The 20,638-nt window shown below is 41.8% G+C and overlaps 3 protein-coding genes and 1 long non-coding RNA gene across 10 annotated transcripts in view; 2 read left to right on the top strand and 2 right to left on the bottom strand.

The window, feature by feature from the left end:
- The first annotated feature begins 472 nt into the window (after positions 1–472).
- Positions 473–9,851, top strand: Atg2 (Autophagy-related 2). Of its 5 annotated transcripts, XM_076310463.1 has the most exons (20): positions 473–616; positions 888–1,232; positions 1,428–1,740; positions 1,813–2,126; positions 2,207–2,386; positions 2,506–2,730; positions 2,814–3,286; positions 3,367–3,675; positions 3,757–3,874; positions 3,948–4,048; positions 4,121–4,600; positions 4,724–5,005; positions 5,066–5,594; positions 5,669–5,856; positions 5,925–6,424; positions 6,497–6,977; positions 7,047–7,808; positions 7,908–8,182; positions 8,301–8,602; positions 8,853–9,850. In XM_076310463.1, the coding sequence occupies exons 2-20, from the start codon at positions 1,059–1,061 to the stop codon at positions 9,090–9,092; spliced, it is 6,246 nt and encodes a 2,081-aa protein (XP_076166578.1). In that variant the 5' UTR covers positions 473–616; positions 888–1,058; the 3' UTR covers positions 9,093–9,850. The 5 variants fall into 5 exon arrangements, with proteins under 5 accessions (XP_076166578.1, XP_076166581.1, XP_076166580.1 ...); XM_076310466.1 differs by having other exon boundaries at positions 483–1,232; positions 8,301–8,482; positions 8,853–9,851; XM_076310465.1 differs by having other exon boundaries at positions 486–1,232; positions 4,142–4,600.
- On the bottom strand, positions 2,502–10,232 carry LOC143146312 (uncharacterized). 2 transcript variants are annotated; one of them, XR_012991891.1, is made up of 3 exons: positions 10,021–10,232; positions 9,658–9,700; positions 2,502–5,885 (listed from the first exon to the last, which is right to left on the bottom strand). It is a non-coding gene; the product is annotated as an uncharacterized LOC143146312 (long non-coding RNA). The 2 variants fall into 2 exon arrangements; XR_012991890.1 differs by having other exon boundaries at positions 2,502–3,857; positions 3,959–10,232.
- Positions 10,233–11,367: 1,135 nt separating this feature from the next.
- The window catches only part of LOC143145428 (dynein regulatory complex subunit 7), a 161,560-nt gene continuing 152,289 nt past the window's right edge, over positions 11,368–20,638 (top strand). The window contains exons 1-2 of one of the 2 annotated variants that reach the window (XM_076308799.1): positions 11,368–11,372; positions 13,238–13,363. In XM_076308799.1, the coding sequence (XP_076164914.1) occupies positions 13,361–13,363 (3 nt within the window). In that variant the 5' untranslated portion in view covers positions 11,368–11,372; positions 13,238–13,360. Of the gene's footprint in view, positions 11,373–11,977; positions 11,984–13,237; positions 13,364–20,638 lie in introns of those variants that run through there. The other variant, XM_076308800.1, reaches the window with a different exon arrangement.
- Positions 11,486–18,845, bottom strand: Dan (protein distal antenna). The gene has a single exon (XM_076308801.1). It carries the CDS (start codon positions 16,205–16,207, stop codon positions 14,813–14,815), a length of 1,395 nt encoding a protein of 464 aa, XP_076164916.1. The 5' UTR covers positions 16,208–18,845; the 3' UTR covers positions 11,486–14,812.

Raw genomic sequence — 20,638 nt, 5'->3', positions numbered from 1 at the left:
CACATTCAGTGTGGTAAACCTTGCAAAAATACTCCTTCCCAATTTCATTATCTTTCAAAAAAGTTATTCAAGCAACTAAACGCTATAAATATTATAATTCAACAAGAAAAGTTATATTTAAAATCCAATATTATGTGATTGACACAAATGTCCCAATTATTTGTATACGAAAAATAAACAAATTCTGTAATTGTAAAATAGTATTATCCGACTTATGACACATTTGATCTATGCATACTTAAAAAAAATTATAGTACAATAAAAGTATTTCGTATTATTTATATTTCTTTTTCTACATTAGAAATAGAATACATTTAAACGGGAATGGGTAATGGTCGAAATCGTTAATACTTCCTGCTTCGATATAGTGTGTGCGTGTGCGTGTGTGTGTAAATATATATATAGAATCAATGATACGACGTGAAGTGAAAATTAATTGCAATGTTGCAATATTCAATGTAGAAAAGTGATAACAGCACTAAAGTAATTAGTGCTTTTTAAAATTTTAATGAAAATAATGTCGACACGATTTAATCTGATTTATTGTATCTGTCTAAGCGCACTATTTAACTTTTTAAAACAAAAATGCATAAACCTTGTTAATAAATAAAAAAAAGTAAGTTAAGTCAGTGTAAGAAAATTGCTATATTGTATGTGATAGAAACAGTGAACGAAATGTGCATCAATAGAAGTAAAATAGCATTAGAAAACGCAAGTCTCTCTTCAAAGTCAGCTGATTTCAGTCAATGAGACACTAGTGCTCTGTTCCACAGTATTTGACCGATAGTCAGACTCGCGTGTGTGCATATATATGTGCATAGTGCACCCGAAAGAAAACATTACGCAGCTAGAACCCCGTTGCATCTGAATCATCGTATTATGTTTAGAATCATCGCACTAAACTGGACACGTGTCGGGAAGGTGGAATTCACGTGGATAAATTACTTTTTATGCATCGTGTCCGAATAACAGGCCTAACATAAGACGCATGACGAGAGGCAGACCTTTGAAAAATCACATGTCTTTCATAGATTAGGACTGTCAAACGTAAAAATAAGATGTCTTGGTTGGGATGCTTCCCTCGTTCAGAAGGGATAAAAAAACGAGCCTGTAGATATCTTCTACAACGATATCTTGGTCAATTTTTAGAGGAGAAACTGACATTGGATCAGCTCACAGTGGATCTTTACAATGGAACTGGTCGTGTAACCAATGTTAGCCTTGATGTACAGGTACTATTGCTTCCTTTGTTCATGTCTCTTTGTTAGCCTTCGATTGGAGACAATAAAGATAATGGAATTACTTTGAGCGATATGCATTTTTTATATACTGTATATAAGAGCAATACTTCTATCTAATGAAATCGTTAAAAATGAAAAAGAGAAACTTGAGAAATTATATATCAGAATTTTTATTTTTGGTAATAGGCACTTAATGAGATGGGAGAACAACAACACCTGCCATTAGAGTTTGTTGATGGTTTTGTAGAGGAGATGTCTCTTAGTATACCATGGTCAGCTTTACTTAGTGAAGCTAGTTATATAGAAGTAACCAGGCTCAAGTTAACAGTTCAACCAAAACAAAGAGCAGAAAGTGGTACTTCGATGTTTGAATCTATGTGGAGCTCTATGACATCTAGTATGCAACTTGCACAAGAATGCTTACAAGAAGATGCTAATAATGCTGAGAATTCACAACCATTAGTAGGAGTGGAATTGTTTGCACAAACAATAGATTCAAGTAAGAATTTACACATGATGTAAATGTAATGATCTATATGTATTGAATTACAAAAAATTCTGTTGCTTCTAGTTTTATGCAGAGTTAAAGTCAGATTTATAGATACTGTAATACGTCTGGAACATGTGCCAGTAGATTCTTCGACAGGAGTTGCAATACAAATGTATATAAAGAATCTTGAGTATTCAGACGAAGCAGGCTTGGATCCAAGCAGTACTTCATTAGATCCTAGTCAGTCAACAAAGGGATATGTTGTGTCAGCATTCACAACAAAACGTTTTTATTTAGAGGGAGTGACTTTCCACACAGATGAATTTCCATCTCGTACAAAAACTTTCTCTAATAGTATAATAACATTGAGTACATGTTCCACACCAGATTTCAAAGTAATGTTTTTTATTAGAATTAATAAGAAAATAAATAAAAAGAAAAGTACAAACATTTTTTTTTTATTCTTTTGCCACAGAATTCGGATGGTCAATTTTCTTCTGCACAAATGTCTCCTATTCAACATTTGCAAACACCTCAGAACGGGAATATTATTAATAATTTAAGCAGATCAAATCTTATAATGTTTGCTAAGTTGGCAGGTAGACAAGAAATAAGATTAAAATTGAAACAAGGAGAAAGTGTTTCAGGGCCAAAGGTAAAAGTTAAAGAATTGAAATTAAGCAATATATATTATATATATTTAAAATATAAGAAATAATACTATTGGATTATAATCTTTCTGGTACAAAAGTAAAGGAGAACTAATTACTTCAGGTAGAATTAGAAGTAACTCTGGGATCTTTTACTTCGTTTTTAAGTCCACGTCAGATGCATGTTTTAATGGAATTAGGACAAGGACTTGCATCTCCAGATTTAGGAAACGTTACTAACATCACCTCAAAAAAATGCATTGAAAAACCTATGGCTGGTAGTGACTTCAATCGCGTAGAACGCGAACTTATTCACCAAATACATCCAACTCAAGGATTACGTACTATGGTGATAAAAATTATACTACAATACTAACATTATACTAAGCACAAATAAAAAATATTAAATGAAAAAATTCTCGTAAATAATAGGATCTGAAGCGTACACAGGGTTGGTCAACAGCGTCTTTGGATGAATCTGATAATGAGGAGGAGTTTCTACCAATGCAACTACCAGGATCTGCATCAATGAGTGATTCTATTACGAGTAACAACATTAGCATGGATGGAAGTATATTGACTAGTAGTGTTAGCTTAAAAAGTTCAGCAACACATTTACCAAAGCAATGTAAACATAGACATAGTGTGGATAATGGTCCTTCTGCTGAAACGTCTCACTTTCACGTGAGAGTTTCTTCCATAGCTGTAGTTCTGTTACACGAAGATATATTGACTACGTGCGTAGATGGCGGTGGTTTAACTTGTTCTAGTGTACGACAAATGAAGAATTCAGCGGAGGAATTTTTTAATAAACTCGGAATATTTGCAGCTGTTGGATATGGGAATAAAGATTTTAATAAAGCATCTAAATTACTCCTAGACGCTTGCCATTTGAGTCATATTAGGTGTGCACAATCAATATACAAGTAACAGTAAATGTAAAAAGATATAAAGGTTTTAATTCATCCATTATTACTTATTACAGATTACTTGCTGCGCCTTTAGTAATTGAAAGAAAGAAAAAGGCTACAACATCATCTTCAGAAATATCTGGAACATTAACTTTAGCTAGTTTAGAAATTGTAGAATGTTTAATTGATTCAAACAGTTCTGGTGCAAACGGAACTCCACCAACAGAATACATAGAATTACTTACTTTTCCAAAAGAGAATTCGACAAATTTTGGTTTTACCAACAAAACGGACTTCAAAATGAAATTTAAATACGTAGAAAATGCTCATAATGCTAGACATACTCAATTAATAAAATGTACACATCCGTGCACAGAAATTGAGTAAGTTTTTGCATATCAATTTATATTCAGGAATAATTATTGGTCATTTCAATTTTTATATTCTATTTACTATATTTTTAGTATTGACTTGGAACCATGCAAAAGTGAAGTGGACATAACCATTGTAGATAGGATATGTGCTCTACTGAATCCACAGCCTATATGTGTTTGTAATCCTGTATCTGAAAACAGAGACATCGTGAGTTCTTTATTATACGTGTATTAATTAAAATAAACAATTTATATTATTATTTTATTATACATTCTTTTAGAATCAACAAACCTTATTTTATCAAGCTGTGGAGAATCCTACTTCGTCAGATTTTGCAGCTGTAATAAACGCATCTTCGTCGTTGTGTACAATTAAGCTAAGGTAATGTATAAATACAGATATAGAATATAACAGAATCATTATACATTTAAATGGACAATAATTTAAAATTAGATTTCCAATACCGGATTTAAGACCACTGCATGATATGAATCGGGCACCGTGGTGGAAAAGATCAGTAAGAACGGATTACATGATTTTGAAACTAAGAGATGCACAAATACATTCTACCACGAAAAGTCATCCACATTCTGTAACGAAGCATGAAATTCAATTTCGGAAGCTGCTATTTTCATATGTGGAAACTGAGACAGATACGCCGATAAACATAGGTAAAGTCACAGCCGACGAGCAGGACAATGCGTCGTCTCAAGTCAACGAAGGTTTTGGTTGGGGTCGAATAGTTATTACAATTTATCCACAACGTATGAGCGGCCAACTAGAAGATAGTTCTGAAGGAGAACCGGATTCCAGTTTAGACGAAGCTTTGAAGAACACGCTTAAACATCAACCATCGCCATTTAGTTCGAAACGCGTTATTCACGAATCTGATACGTTTCATATACAGAGCGACAAAGATGATTCAGAACAAAGGTTTATCTAATAGAATTTCTTAGTGTCCAATAAAAAGTAACATATATATAGTAACATATATATACATACATATATATATATATATATATAGATATATATATAAATAAAATTTTGTTACACTAGTAGAGAAGGCGAAGAACTGATTATACCAGGAAGTCGAGAAGAAATGCTAGAGTTCATGGATGATGGCACTCGTGGTTCCAGAATTCAATTAGAAATCAACTTTCCATGTGTTTCCGTCCAAATACCATCTAAGCACATATTTGAATTACTCTATAATAGATTCAACACTGACCTTCTTTTATGGAAACCATCTGCACCAAGACCAAAATATACTACACATATGGAAAGTCATTTAGGTCTTAATTTGACATCTACCTTATTGCAAGAATCAGTTTATCCTAGGTAAGTTATATTTAAAAAAGACAATATAATTTTCACTGTAATAATATGTTTGTGTTTCAGATTTAGCACGTGTAAAAGTGGAATTCAATATAATTCTGACTCAGACTCAGATGAGGAAGGCATATTTCATTCAGCAGCTGATAAAAGTTGCAAACAACACCAAAATAGGATATCGAGAAATGGCCAAAGTAAATTGACATTAGTTTTGAATATAGATCAAGGTCTTCTCTGCATGTATACTCCTGTCCGAGACTCGATGTGCAATGTTATTCCTGGTCAACAAGGAGAATTAATAATCCAATTAGAGGATGCAACAATATTTTTCGTAACCGCATATAAAGGAAACTCGAATTTGAGTTATGTGTGTGCTATGATAAAGAAAACGTCGTTGGATCATTGTGGTTTAATGACAACTCCTTCAAAATCACCTTTACTGAGATCTATTAACAGTGTTATCCCACGACATTGTCAAAAAGCTATATATAAAAGCGAGTTAGATGCGAACGTAATGGGCATAAACCACAATGATAAAGATATGGTGATGCTTGCTATTCGAATACAGGCTGCTCATCAAACTCATCGTATAAAAGTTTGTGTTATAATTGCTTTGAATAAATACAATTTTTACAATCGGTTAAATAATCATATCTTCTTCTATAACAGACTTTTACAGTAGCAGTGGGCATAACAAATGCTACATTGAGATACACAATGTGTGTTACTGGTACGTCATGGTTCAAACAATTAAAGGACTGTCTTGATGTAGCCAATCATCCTGTTGCCGGCTATTCTCCGCCAGGAATATTAACAGAACTGCATTTACATCTTTGGGATTGTGCAATTGATTATAGGTCCTTATCTTGATAGATTCAAAGAACACCTGCAAAGTATATTTAATCAAACGTTTCTGTGATTTTAGGCCAATTCATCTACCAATGAGATCAATAGTAACTCTTGGTAACTTTAACGTATCCAGCAACATTGTTGCACGTACAAACACTTCAACGTTACGTTTTATAGCAGAAGATATTGCATTATTCATATCTAACAAAGTGGGGAAAGTCGTAAACATAAAACGAGATTATGTGTCTGTTATGGACGTAGGTTTGTTTGAATTGTCATTAAGGCTAAATGATAAAATGTTTGATGGAGTACCCAGAGTCGATCTGAGAGCGAGCAACAATGTTTTGCATGTTCGAACATGTTCAGACTCCGGTCGTGCCCTTATTCAATTGTTGACTTATCTTGCCAATGATGGGGACTTAGTACCAAATACAGAAAATACTGAAAGCATCATGGGACCAAGTTCCGGAGATGAAGAAAGTCTTCTTGGGAAGGAGAGTATTAACACTTTGAGCAAAAGTCAAGTGGAACGTGTAAATACTCTGATGGAAGAGGCGATGAAGGAAACTGTGAACGGTAAATTTGAATAAGAATTGAAAGACTAAAATGAATATCAAATAGTTATTGGTAACAATAATTCTGTTAAAGGGGCAGTCGCAACTGTGAATGGTAAAACATTAATAACTAAAAATCGAGTGGAAGTATTTTTCTTTCCGGACGAGTCTCACCCTCCTTCACAAGAAATACCTGAAATGTGCAAAGTTTCCGAGCCGTGTGTTAAATCAGAATGTAACATCGAGGTTGAGGAATGTAACGAAGACTTTTGTATATTAGGAGAAGAAGCAGGTACAGGGATTATGCCTAGGCACGGGGTACCAGAAGTTCGTTGGTTGTGTCAAGAGTCCCTAAGAATAATAGATAACCACTTTGCGATTCCGCTTGGTAAAACCGACTTGCTTAAAGCACCTAGACATTTCCCTACCCCAATTTTAAGGTACACTCTCTGCGAAATGACACTGATTTGGCACATGTATGGAGGAAGAGATTTCGAGACATCATCATCAACAATTAAGAAATATGTTACTATTAATGATAATGAAAATTTCCCTAATTCGGCAATACAAGAAAGGTATGTATCCAAATTAATAAATAGCGATAAAATAAAACCTTCATTGTGTTATGCAATTTTTGATTGTAGGAATAGATCTCCATGGTGCGACGCAGTATCTTTTAATAAAACCAATCTGAACGAAGTACATTTCGGAAGTGTCCCAAATTCACCGCGAGGGAAATCCAAAGAAACGATTGACTGGCAAACGTTGGGAGGCCCTGGTCGTCGACACGATGTTCTAATGGAACTGCAATTAAACAAAGTGCGATTTCAACATGAAGTGTATCCAGAAAATACTGAAGAAGCAGCAAGACAAATATTGTTAATAAGTGAGATAGAAATTAGAGATAGATTGGCGTCTTCGCAGATCAATAAATTCTTATATCAATTCAGTAGCAAAGCCAAACCCAAACAGACTCATGCGAATATGTTTGTTATGAAGGCAGTTCACATCAGGCCGGATCCAAAATTAAGTGCTCAAGAATGTTGTTTAAAACTCAGCCTACTGCCATTGCGTCTAAACGTAGACCAAGACAGCCTATTGTTCTTGATAGAGTTTTTCAGCCAATTGAGCGGTGATCCGAAGCAAATTCAAGAGAATTGTAACACATCTAATAATCCTCAATCTTCCCCATTGCCTAAACAAGGGACGCCGACGCATCATCTGCCGGTCATGACAGTGAACGATACTGCGCCTAATACTCCAACGCCAACGAATACGTCACAAAACGATAGTATAGACCCAAATTTACTAATACTCCTGGAGGATGAATTGATGATCAAAGAAAGCAAAACAAAAACGAAAATGAGGCACGCGATTCACGAAGATTGTCAACCAATATATTTTAGGTAAGCATACGTATTAAACATGAATATGATCGTTGTAAATATCAATCTGTTCATGTAACATCTTATAATTAAAGTTTTGTTTTGTTTAATTTGTATCAGGAGTGTGATATTTTCCCCTGAAGTCCTTGTTAGATTAGATTATCACGGGAAGCGTGTAGATCTCACTCATGGACCAGTAGCAGGCCTTTTAATGGGCTTGGCACAGTTGAACTGTTCCGAATTAAGACTGAAAAGATTGACACATCGACATGGACTTTTGGGATTCGATAAGCTTCTAACATTTTTACTTTCCGAGTGGTTACAGGATATAAAAAAAAATCAACTTCCAAGTTTACTTGGTGGTGTAGGTCCTATGCATTCGTTAGTACAATTGTGTAAGTATTTGTTATAATTTAATCGGTATTCTAAATTTAAAGTATGATATATAGTTATAATCTTTTGTAATAAATTAATATAAAAAATTCAAATGAAAAGTTCGTCTTTTCATTACAGTTCAAGGAATACGAGACTTATTTTGGTTGCCTATTGAACAGTACCAGAAAGACGGTAGAATCATTAGGGGATTACAACGAGGTGCAAACAGTTTCACCACCTCTACTGCAATGGCAACATTAGAATTGACTTCTAAATTAATACATGCTATTCAAAGCACTGCTGAAACAGCATACGACATGGTGAGTCCTGGTCCTAGTGTGAGGCAAAAAAATAGAGGGCATAAAGAACGTCGGAAAAAATACAGTCAACCGTTGGATATTCGAGAAGGAATGGCTAACGCTTACATGCTGGTAAAAGAGGTGAATCGTATTGATATTTGCTTCATCGCATAAAATATTGTATATTTCATATTGTTATAAGGTTGCTACCTTTTCACATTATAAAAACTGGGAGACTGATAATAGGGTTTTGTTTTGTTCATTCGCATGAATAAAATCATAGATTTTTTAGCAACAAGTGGCATCGAAAATATTATTTGTAAATTTGGAGTCTTCTAACAACAACTGAAAACAATTTGACTCATCTAACCGATATAACTGGTGTGTTTAGGGTTTGGGCGAAACTGCAAATCAACTAGTGCGTGTAGCTAGCGAAGAACATGAGCAAAAGGGAGTCTCTGGCGCAGTAGGAGGTGTGTTACGACAAATACCACCAACAGTCATGAAACCAATTATTCTGGCGACCGAAGCAACCAGCAATGTTTTAGGTGGTATGCAATCGCAATTAGTACCCGATACGAGACGAGAGGCAACGCAAAAGTGGCGTCAAGAGTCAAATAATGAGGAATGAGCATGTTTTTTCTGGTAACCGTGCGAGTCAATTTTGACACAATCTCTTTAATATATTAAATCCATGACGTGAAATTATGAGCAAGAAGAAACATAAAGTAAATTTCTTTGTTTGGAACAAGAAACATACATTATGGAAAAGTCAATTGACTCTATGATGTATAAACGCAAAGAAACTTAGACCTAACTGCATAAATTTAAAAAAAGACTGCAAGTCATCCGACTATGCGATACAACATATTTGTGTAATTATATATTTTAGTTTCATTGGTTTTTTGTTACATATATATTACAAAGAGATCAAACCAATTTGTTATATTTATAGTTTATATATAAAATATATTATCGTAAAACGTTATTCTCGCAGCTTGTATGTATTTTCGTTCTAACGATGCGTATGTTTTATACCAATGACATGTCACATGTATCTAAAGATTTTTATTAATAAAATTGTAATGCTTATCACAGATGTTACTTTCTGCTCAAAATAAAGATGAATTGTATCGTCTATTTAAATTATTTAGGTACAGAATTTTTTAAATATTTTCAGTTAAGTACAAACTTACCCATTGTTGATAACTGGAATATATTGTGACACGAATTCATGCCCTGTGAGGAGAAAGTTATAAAGTTATACTATCTTTTCTCTTTCTCTATACATTTTTAGTTTATCGATACAATGAACGGATTATTATTTATTAAATACATATTATTTAATTTTAATATATTTGTATACATGTCGTTCAAATAAAATATGTAAAATATTATATAGTGATTCTTTCTCCCCTTCTTAGACGTCAGATGGTATTATTTATAAAACTTATTCAAGTATGTTGAAACGTTTGTAACAAACATGATTTTGGTGTTGCATGGACTGTTAACGCTGTATTTGTAAGAAATGACAACTTTAGACACCTGTCTAACCTTACCGATTTCAGTGGTCGAGTTGAACGTAGTACTCGAAGATACTGCTCTTAAACGTAATTTACTAGAAAACCATTGGTTTCTTACGATATCGTCATTTCTGTTCATGCGATAATTCTCATAAGATGAAATGTTTATTCCATACCGTATCTGTGGTACGTGATTAAATTGTAACCACTCAAGAATCGTAGTTCGACCCTAGTTACAAGAGAAATGGAATATATGTTGTACAGTTACAGAAATGGATGGCACCATCTATCGCTAAGCACAGAAATTATTTTGCAACAAAATTGGATATTTTGTTGCCGAGCGTGCTGCTGTACATCTTATTCGTTTACCGATAGATGACTGTACCATTTTCTTTGTAAATAGATTATCAAGAAAATAATTAAATTACTATTCATTAAATATGTATCATTGTGGTTGAAGAATGTCAATAGCAATGTTTTACCTTTTAATGAGTTATCTATTCAATGAACAAAATTTTACGAAACGCGTACCACAGTATTTTGAGAATGAATTTTGATATATATATATGTGAGAAATATTTCGCACATGTTATTGAAACAGTATGCATACAAATGCATTCAAATCAATGATACGTAATTAATAAATAATAATAATAATCCGTTCATTGTATCGATAGTCTTTTACAAAGATTAAATAGCACCATCTAGCATTTCATCTATGAGAGAAATAAAAGTTCCACACGAAGAATGGAGATGAAACTTGAGGATATACGAATGTAACCGGCACGTGCTGCCGTCTGACGAGCATTAACTCTACTAACACATTTTATAAACACATATTTCATCAAGTTGTCATGGCAATAAACAATCGTCTATCGAAAGAACTTTGATTTAAATTCTATCATTATTCGATAGAAGTAAATACTACTGACAACTTACTAAATAGAACAAAGTTATTAATAGATTAGTTGGTGTTTTTTCCTCTTGTTTCGAAACGTTTGCAAGAAATTGTTGGACGAAAGATGCACGGCGAAAATGTTGAAGAAAGTGAACTTGAAAGTTACGAAAGTCTAACAACACTTACGGAAGTAGAGAAAAATCAGAGATTGGAAGAATTGACGGCCACAGAGAGTAAAAGTCTTGTACAGATTACGCAAGAACTCGTAAAAGAAGTGCAACAAGAACTCGGTGTGATCGAACTATGTTGGCCACAAGTTGACTTAAGAAAAGACCTTTGTTCGAAGACGCTTCCAAACGCTTATCACACTGTCAGTGGTAAGGAGAAGGTACTTGCGTGGTACGCCGAAAACTTTCGACAACAATTTCACGTGAAATATCCGAATCGAAAGCCGCTTCTACTTGTGTGCGAGAACGAATGTGGCGTGCAAGTAAGTGAATCGCAAACTACCACTAAGTAGCCAATCAGAAAAAGAGTAAATGTACGATGAAACGTCCATTTCTCATATTCGTATGTTTATTTTATAGTGTTATCGATGATCGAATGGGACATACGTTACGAGAGTAGTCGAAAATAAATTTGAATCATTATAATGTTCCTACCTGAATTTTAATTCAATTTAAATAATAGGGTTATATATTAAATTAAAGATATTAATCGAAAGACTCGGATGCTAGTTCGATATATCGTAAAACTCGAACATTGATTCAATTTATCGTTTCTCTAGTCTATTATCTTCGTTTCACCGAGTGTGGCTGTTTCTCAATTTGAGATTCCGTTTTCGCGTAATCAAGCCCTTTCATCTTCTAAAAGACGCTTAGAAACTTTCGATTTTTTAAAGAGTGTAAGTAAGAAAGTGTAGCTATTCATTGTCGGCGCCGTTTCTCGTGCAGTATTGTGCAAAGTTTGTCACTCTTAAATCGTTGGTTGATTTTTCGAATAACTCAAGATGGCGAACAATAGTGACGCACAAGAAACTTGTTCACGAACTTTGAACTCGTTTAAAGTGTTGTCATCGGATCAAGAGAACATCGGAGTTTTGTACGTAACATCGGATATATTTACATTTCCACACTTTTTCGCATATAATACAACACATGTTTTCGTTTCTTTTTTTTTTTTTTTTTGTAAATATCGAATCAACGAGGTAACCTCCACAGAAACGAAATTGTAATCGATACGAAAAAACGAAAAAGACGATTCGAATCGCAATTTCACTTGCAACGAGGTATTTCCAAAAGGAACTAAATTTCGCTTTATTCGAGTCGATACTTTAGCGAAGAATGTTTCATTTCTCGTTACTCCTCCGATTTTCCATCATACATTTTCGGTAAAAGGATAAGTGTTAAAAAACATGCGAATACGTTCGTGTTTTATTTTTTTTCGGTGTATTCTCTTGATAAATATTTTTCGACTCAATTGTACAAAGGCATATTATTTATCTCCATATAAAAATTAAAACGTGTTATAAATAAAATTATATCGATAGTACCATTAAAATTTTTTCTGAGTCGTTCATTTTAAGACGTGTGTGTGTGTGTGTGTGTGTGTGCGCGTGTGTGTGTGTGTGTTTTAAAAGGTAACGAGGAATGTCGTCTTGAATAGATTCTAAGTTCTCTCCGTCGTTCATCTTTCTTTCTTTTCGATTTAATTTAACTAATGGAAATATAACTGCGTAATAGGAATCTTTCTAATACACTCGAACCTTCTCTTCTACGATCTAAATAATAAAAATAAACTTCGCTATACATTTATTCGTACATGCTTCAAACGTTCTACAATACATGGTATGCACTTCGCGTGCAAGTGCACGGTCACAGTCTTATTTACACGCACTGTCAACACTCGACAGCACTTTCTTCACTTTGGTTTCCTGTTGTGTTTTTTTTTGTTTTTGTTCATTATAAATACGCTTTGCTACTCGCAAGATTATTTTCCCCTTCGAAGTACATTCGAACACGATAGGAACGACCGTTTTACGAATCGATATTTAATTTAAAAACACGTGGAAAAAGAAAAATGAACCTGAGGGGAGAGAGCGTTTTAAGATTTTCGTAATCGATAAAAAAAAAAGAAAATCATCCACGAGAAGAGAAGGGGGTCGATTCTCAACGATGTAACATAAAATTTGAAAAACAAAAAAAGATAAATAAATATTCGAGAGAATAGAGAGACAATCACGGGGCAAATCTTACCGTAGCAAAGCAGCGTTAAAGAATGGGGGGGGGGGGGGGGGGGGCAAATTGCGAGATAAGAAAGAGTGTCTTTACAGTTAAATCGCTCTCTTGTGTGCAGAAATTCGTGTCTACAACTATCAGACGAAGTACGCTGCCATATCCGGAACTGTACACGTGGCAGGGGTGCGGAAAATTCGTCAGCGACTATATCGAGTACGTGCCGCTGGACAAAGCACTCAGCATGGTAAGTAGTCGAACGTGTCACTTCATCGAACAACATCTTACTTCGTAAAGCTAAGCGACAACGGTTCTTAAATATATAATATATAATACATATACATACATACATGCATGAATGCATCCATATACATACATACACACATATATATACATACATACATACATATGTATATATATATGTCAATATGTATATATACACACACATATATATTCTCATCGATATAACAAACATCGCGTCTTGTCGTTTCATCAGATTCTTTGTTCTTCATTTGGACCATTTAGTTTCGTGCAAGTCGCGTGCACACATACTCGTTCAAACTCTCACACACGCAACAAACACTCACTTAACCTTACTGTATTTACCGTACGTAAATAACTCGCTAACAGAACACGAGAGGTAGAACTGTTTGGGAAAAAGCGCCAGTCCACAATAAACATCGTGAAGCCGTTTTAAATATACTCGCGCGATAATTAAACCGTACGCAACTAAGTAGTTAAACAAAAGGAATCCCGACCGTGGATAATGTAGTTTCGCGATCTCGATTCCCGACTTCCTAACGCACCGTTGTCGCGTCGGTTATGATAAATGCGCGCGCACACACACATACACGCATACACACGTGCATACATACATCTCGAGACAAAAAAATTTCTTAAAACGCATTTTTACCGGTCGATGAATCCATTTCCGTTTTGTCATCTCGATCGTTGCGAGGAAGTTTCTCGTCCGTGCGCGCACTCTCACGCACCTTCTTAACACTAACGAATGATAAAGTGATCGATATAATAATACCTCTCCTACGGACACCTTAACTTTTATTATAATTACAACAGTCCATTCACGAATTTGGTATATCCTCTTATGTACAAGGTTTCGATAAACAAAAGATCGTTACGACTCTCTATATTTTGATTCGGCCCGACTCCTAAGGTAACTCAAATAAAACGAAACGAAAGAATGTTGGGGACTGGAGGTGATAGGGATGGGGTTTGAGGGCAAAAAACGATCGCGCGTCGATCGTTTAAATTACGGAACGTAAAAATCGAAGGAAAAAAAGGGGGGGTGGGAGCGAGGGCACGACACAACGGTTCCCTGTTCATATTCTCTCTCTCTCTCTTTCTCTCATATGCACACGGACATGGCATACACACGCACAAGAATTGGCAAACACGAGTACGAAGTGTGCGAATATCTTGGGGATCGAGAAACAAACCGAAGAAAAGAAAGGAAAAGAAAAACAAATCGTTTCGACGATGGGACGAAGAGTTCGACGAAAAGAGATCGACTGTGTGTCGCGCGTAGTACGAGACGAAGAGGATAAGAGAGACGTGTCCTCTCGACTTTTCTTTCTCGCACTCTACCTATCTTTTTCAATCTGGTGTCTCGGCGTTTGCCGCGCTAACCGCGCACTCTTTCTAAGATATATATTTAGCATCACAGAGCTTCTCTCGCCTACTTTCTGCTTTGTTTCGCGCTAGACGACGACTTCTTTCTACACGCCTTCAGATTGTCCAATAGGTATTTGAACTGTATAATCTGGAGCCTCGTGACCGCAGGGTCCGAGCATTTATCCAACCACTTGAAGAACTTCTCGCCGTGCTCGATCGCCTCCTCGGTGCTGGTTGGTACGTCACCGGGCGAGTCGACGTCATCGTCCTCGGCCACCTCCATGTTCAGGCTGCGTTTCACGTTCTCGTTGTTGTTGTTGTTGTTGCACAGCACATTGTCCAGCATGGCCCTCGCCTTGCTCGGTGATTTCTTGGCGACCGGGCTGGGCGCGAGCTGGGTCGGCGTCGGTGTTATCAGCGGGAAGCTGCACTGCTTGTACCACTGCCAGAACCACGAACCGTCCTGCTGATTGATGCTCGGATTGAAGCTCGCCGACTGTTGCCCGAGCAGCTGTTGTTGCTGCGTCAGCCATAGCCACAGAGCCTCGTCGACCTTTTTGTTGTTGTTGCCACCGCCACCGCCGCCGCCCCCGGCGCTCACGTTCCCGTCCTTCTTCGGTTTCATCGACCGTTGAATGCTATTGTTCTCGTTGGTCTTCCGCGGTGACGCTGGAACCGGCGTCGAGGGCGCCTCCGCGGCGGGTGGTAGACTTTTCCGCGTGCAGGACTTGGCGACGACCGAGTCCATCTGTGCGGGCGCGATCGCGGAGATGCTGTGCCTCTTGTTGCTACCGCCGTTCAAGCTGTTCGCGGTGTTCGCGAGACACGCGTTACCGCTGCTGCTCTTCGTGTATTGAAGCCCGTTCTCGACCAGACCGACCGCGCTGCCGTGCGACAACGCCGGCGACATGCTCAACAAATTCTTTGCCAACGTACCGGTGGCGCCCGACAGTAGGCCCAGCTGTTGCAGCAGCAGCGAACTATTCTCGGGTCTCATGCCCGCCATGCTGGTCATCAAGCCTACGTAATCGATCTTCGGTTGCTTGGTGTCCTGTTTACCGTCCGAGTCCGGGCAAATGTCACTACCGACGTACGAGGTGCCCGCGCTCGTTACCGACGTTTGCTGATCCATCTTCGACTTCTTCGCGCAGGGGCCCTCGTCTTCGCTCGAGAGATTCGCCGAGCCGCCGGCCAAGTTCCCCGCGCCCGTCACGTTCGCGCCGGACGACGAGGCGGGCGAGTGGGCCTCGCTGTCCGGTGTCGACGAATTCCTCGCCATCCCGCGTATCTTGTGCTCGGATTTGCACCAGCCGCGCAACGTCGACTCCGGTACACCGATATCTCGGGCCACCGATGCTTTGCTCTCGCCCTCGTGGACCCTTTGTATCGCGTCCATCTTCTCGGATGCGGAGAGGGCCCTCAAAGGGCGCTTTCCCGGTCGGGCCGACTCGCCCCTCATACCGGCGAGACGACTCTCCTTCGCGCCTTCCCGCAAACGATCCTCGTAACCGCCGTCCTCCGTCGTCGCGATGCCTTCCTCGACCGCTTTCGGATCTATTTTGGTGGCTTTGCGGTCCCTGGTGCGCGACTTGTCGCGACCGTCCAGTACCCGATGATGATCAGGGTCGTCGACGTAAACGTCCAGATTCGTCGTCCTTAGATCCAGGTTGAACGGTTTTTTCGTTCGCTTCCAATGATCGAACACGTAACACGTTTCCTCCGTGTATCGGTTCGCGCGAATCTCCCACCCCGACCGGCAATCGCCGCGCAGCACCAGCACCAGCACCAGCACCAGCAGCAGCACCAGCACCAACTCGGCGAACGAAGCTTCTCTTCTCTTTTTCAACAGTTTCGTTCTTTTTCTTCCCGTTGTTTCTTTTCTCTTTATATTTTTTCCCTTTTCTCCTCGTCCCTTCCCTTCTTATTCCCCCCTGGCCGAGGTCGGGTGTCTTCGTTCCGCGCCAACGGCGTTCTTCCCTCCTCTCGTTTCTTCGTTCACCGACCGTCGCGGTGTCGCGAAGCGTCACCGTTGCCTCGAGCGGTCTTGTGACGCGCGCGAGAAGGCGATCGATCGACGTTCACGTTCCAGATCGCGCCATCCGACTATATCGGGCCTGCGTGTGGACACGCGAGGAATTCCAATTGCTCGTCCGCGAGACGTCGGGGGAGGGGGGGACAACGCACGCACGACCGTGCTCGATAAAGAAAGAGTCGCGCGAGAGCACGAGAGAGCGAGAGAAACCGGAGACCGAGAGAGAAAACTCGAAGCACGACGGACGGACGAACGGACGACGACGAAGCGGAACGAGCAGCGGTGTGTGTTCTTCTCCGAACGCTGTCCTCGGATTCGATGAACGTCGATAAGAAGGTGTTCCCGATTAGGTGTCGGTCAGGAACTGCAACGGTGGCGGCCACAGGCGTCGACGACGATGACAAGGACGACGACGAACGGCAACGGTAACACGAGGCGGGAGTAGATCCGTACGCCGTACCGTTGCCACGGCGTGTGGCAGCGATTCGTATCTCGCGCAGTAGTAAATAATACCGTGTGTAAACGTGGTTACGCCGGTCGGGGGAGGTCCTCCTCCGTGGAATAGCACATGCGCTCACAGAGAGTAATAAAGAACTTTTTTATGAATGAAACAACTCGGTCGGGCGGTTCCCCTCCTCGTCCTCGTCTGCCGCCCTCCCCCCTCCTTGGCTCTATTTCTCTCTCTGTTCTGCCACACTTCTCCACTCGGCGCGCACCACCGTCGAACCTCCTTCTCCTCTCTGTCTCTCTCTCCTCTCTGCTGAACGCGTCCTCGGCGCTAGCGCGAGTAAAACGGGGCACGTTGCTTCGCTGCTCTGCTCTTCGTTCGCGGGCAGCACATCAGCCAATCCGCAGTCCGCGCGGGAAACGATATTATTGCTGTACCACGAGGAATAGCGGCGACTGGTAGGAACGAGACGGGGCGAAAGATGGAATCGGGAGAAACAAAGACGGGGCTAGACACACACGCTCGGGAGAGAGGTCGCGCACCGGCTCGGAGTCAGATCAGTTTTCGCCGTCGCGTTATTCGCGTGCTTCGCGGTGCGCGTTCGTTCGTTTCGCTCTTCTCGGTTCGTCCACGAGCCCTCGCGACGCGATCGCTGCTCGCGTGTTCCTTCGTCTTTCTTGCGCGAACGTGTGCGTGTTCGCTTTGATTCTTGCTTGCTCGCTCGCTCGCTGCGTTACGTTCGGAGGTCTTGAACCAGCGACGGAGATATCACCGATCGAGCGAGAAAGAGACCCCGCTTACGGACCGAAGGAAAAAAAAAAAACGCACACACAGTCTCGACGAAAGGACGGGCGTCAAGGACAAACGCGAACACCCGTCGTCGCGCACCAATTCGCGAAAACACCGTCGAAAATTTCAGCGACTCCCAGATATCTCTTCTATTATTTTCCTCCTTCTCCTCCTCGTTCTTCGTCCCCTTCAACTTTTTCTTCGCGTTCTTTCTTCCTCGCGAGAACGATTACTCGTCGTCTCGCGGTAACACCGATCCGAAATTCATGAAAAATCCAAGGAATCGACGCGTTCGGTCGCCCGTTTCATTACTTCCGGAACAACGGACGATTTATCGCGAATCGCGATTACCCGGTGGCAGCACACAAAAAGTAGAAGCCACGTACGGGATCAACACTGATCAATTATTCACTGCGTCTTCACTTGGTTTTACCTCACTGCGAGACGAAACGGATGAAATCCGTGTACCGGTCTCGTGACGCGTACCGTGTGTATGGTGAACGTGTATACGCGTCGCGCGCGCGTTTCTATAAATAACGATATCGCCAATTAATCCCAGCACAGAGGACAGACCGGACGGACCGTGACACCGGCGATCCTCACCTGACGGTGGATCGACCTCGACTGAACCGCCGGTGTGTGCGCGTTGTTCGTCGCTGGCTTCGCGTTTACTGGTTTTCGGGGGCGCGTCGCTCGCTTCCCTCTCGACCGTCGAACCTGATCGCCGATCGGTCGACCCGCCCGGTTCTACGCTTCGTAGCTAACTGTTCCGTTGTGTGTGCACGGTATTACACGGCGGGGCGCGAACTACCAACGCACGATGCTCTCGCGACGAATCGCGACGCTCAACTGCGGCGGTGGTCGCCGCCGGCTTTCCGCGGACTCGCGACGCCGTCTTCTCTCGCCCCTCCCCCCTGTCCCCCCCGCCTACAGCCTCACCGCCCCGCCGCGATCCCCCTCCGCCCGGACCTCCCCTCGTCGTGCGGCACCGCGCCATTCGGCCCTCCCCCCTACCTCCGCGCCGCAGCCCAGCTTGCGCCTCGCCTTGCCATGCTATGCCATGCCTTGCCTTGCCATGCTTTGCCATGCCGCGCCGCGCGTCTTGCTTTTGCCTCGTCTTGCCTATACTCGCTCTTCTACGCTACCTATCGTCCCTTCCTGACCCTCCCCTCCCCCCATACACCTCCCCCGTTCACTCGTCCCCCCCGCTCGCCCCCTTCAGTCGCCGTCCTCCGCGTCGCTGCCCTCGTCGTCCTCTCTTCCTTTCGTCCCTCGGTCTTCCGTCGCGCTGTCGAACCGCGCGCTTCTCTCGTTCTTTACCCCTCCGCGCCCTTATCCACTAAAACCCCTCTTCAGTCCTCGACCCTCGCGGCCTCTCTCTTAACCGTCGACGTCGACGTCGTCTACCCGAAGCTACCGGTGTTTCTTCGTCCTTAACCAAGGTGACACCGAGGAGACGTCGACGGCCCTCGCGACGTACGGTAATATTCCCCACCGCCCACCCCCTCCCCATCTCCACCACCTTCTCCTACTTCTCCGTCCCGTTGAAAAGTTTCTCCCGATCGCGCTTCGGACTTCGCGCGTCGTTTTCATCGCGCGTCGCGCACGGACTTTGCGACGCGCGTTCGTGTCCGAGTTTCCGGTCGACAGCGCGGCCGCGACCGTAGAGAAACAGAGACAGAGAGAGAGAGAGTCAGCCGCGAAGAGAAAGAACGACGGAACGAGAGACAGAGAGAAAGAGAGACAGAGATAGACAGAGACGGATCAAGAGAGAGATGGATAGAGACCGCGCGAGAGAGCCAGAGCGAACGAGCAGTGGGGGGGCCAGGGGCAGAAAGGAGAGCCGGTCGTCGTCGAAATTTACGAGCGACGCGATTTTTTCGCGCGCACCGAACACGCTCGTTTAATTTCCCCGCGACTCCGGGATCTCTCCGGGGCTCGGCGTTTTTCCAACCTCTGCTCGCTTCCTCTGAAATATAGAGAAGGGAGGAAAGGGGACGAGTGGAGCCGTAAGGGGGGACGGGGGGAGGGCACAGTAGCGGTAGCGGGCGAACCCGCGGCAAAACCCTTAAATCCGACCCCTCCTCCCCGTGCAGTCGCGCGGCCCCAAGGGGAGAGCCGGATTTATGAGCGCGGCCTAAAATCCGTACGCGAACGCCGGCGAACGGGAGTTACGGACTAAGGAACGCCGCGGTAATTCGCGGATAAATTTACCAGGCCGCTGGGCGGCGGCGGCGGTGGCAGCGGCGGCACCGGCAGCGGTGTATTTACCGTCGTAAATACGCGCGGACACCGGCGAGACCGGCACCTACGTCGATTTCTTTTTCGCGGCCAAACGAACGGGTCGCCCTACCCTGCTCCGATAATTATCGCGAGACCGTTGCGAGCGAGCCAGCCAGCGAACCAACCAACGAACGAACGAACGAACGAGCGTCAGCCTTTGGCCTTCTCCGGAGTCCCACTTTGCCCGGAACGACGACGACGACGACGACGACTACGAATACGACGACGAGGAGAACGACGAAACGACAACGAAGACCGCGAACGACGACGTTATATTACCTGCGCGCGTAGGTCCACGGGACGCGAACGAATGCCACGAATGCTACGGATTTTTCGCT

Source organism: Ptiloglossa arizonensis, chromosome 4, assembly GCF_051014685.1.
Source record: "Ptiloglossa arizonensis isolate GNS036 chromosome 4, iyPtiAriz1_principal, whole genome shotgun sequence".
Taxonomy (NCBI): Eukaryota; Metazoa; Arthropoda; class Insecta; order Hymenoptera; family Colletidae; genus Ptiloglossa; species Ptiloglossa arizonensis.
The sequence above is the reverse complement of the archived record's forward strand: the minus strand, read 5'-3'. Positions and strand labels throughout refer to the sequence as shown.

What these genes read in the sequence shown, in the direction of transcription:
- Atg2 (XM_076310463.1), top strand. Translation starts at nt 1,059, where the DNA reads ATGTCTTGGTTGGGATGCTTCCCTCGTTCAGAAGGGATAAAAAAACGA. An exon ending in TGCCATTTGAGTCATATTAG is followed by an intron (nt 3,287 to 3,366) that starts GTGTGCACAATC and finishes TACTTATTACAG; the next exon opens with ATTACTTGCTGCGCCTTTAG. An exon ending in AATTCGGCAATACAAGAAAG is followed by an intron (nt 6,978 to 7,046) that starts GTATGTATCCAA and finishes TTTTGATTGTAG; the next exon opens with GAATAGATCTCCATGGTGCG.
- Dan (XM_076308801.1), bottom strand. Translation starts at nt 16,207, where the DNA reads ATGAGGGGCGAGTCGGCCCGACCGGGAAAGCGCCCTTTGAGGGCCCTC.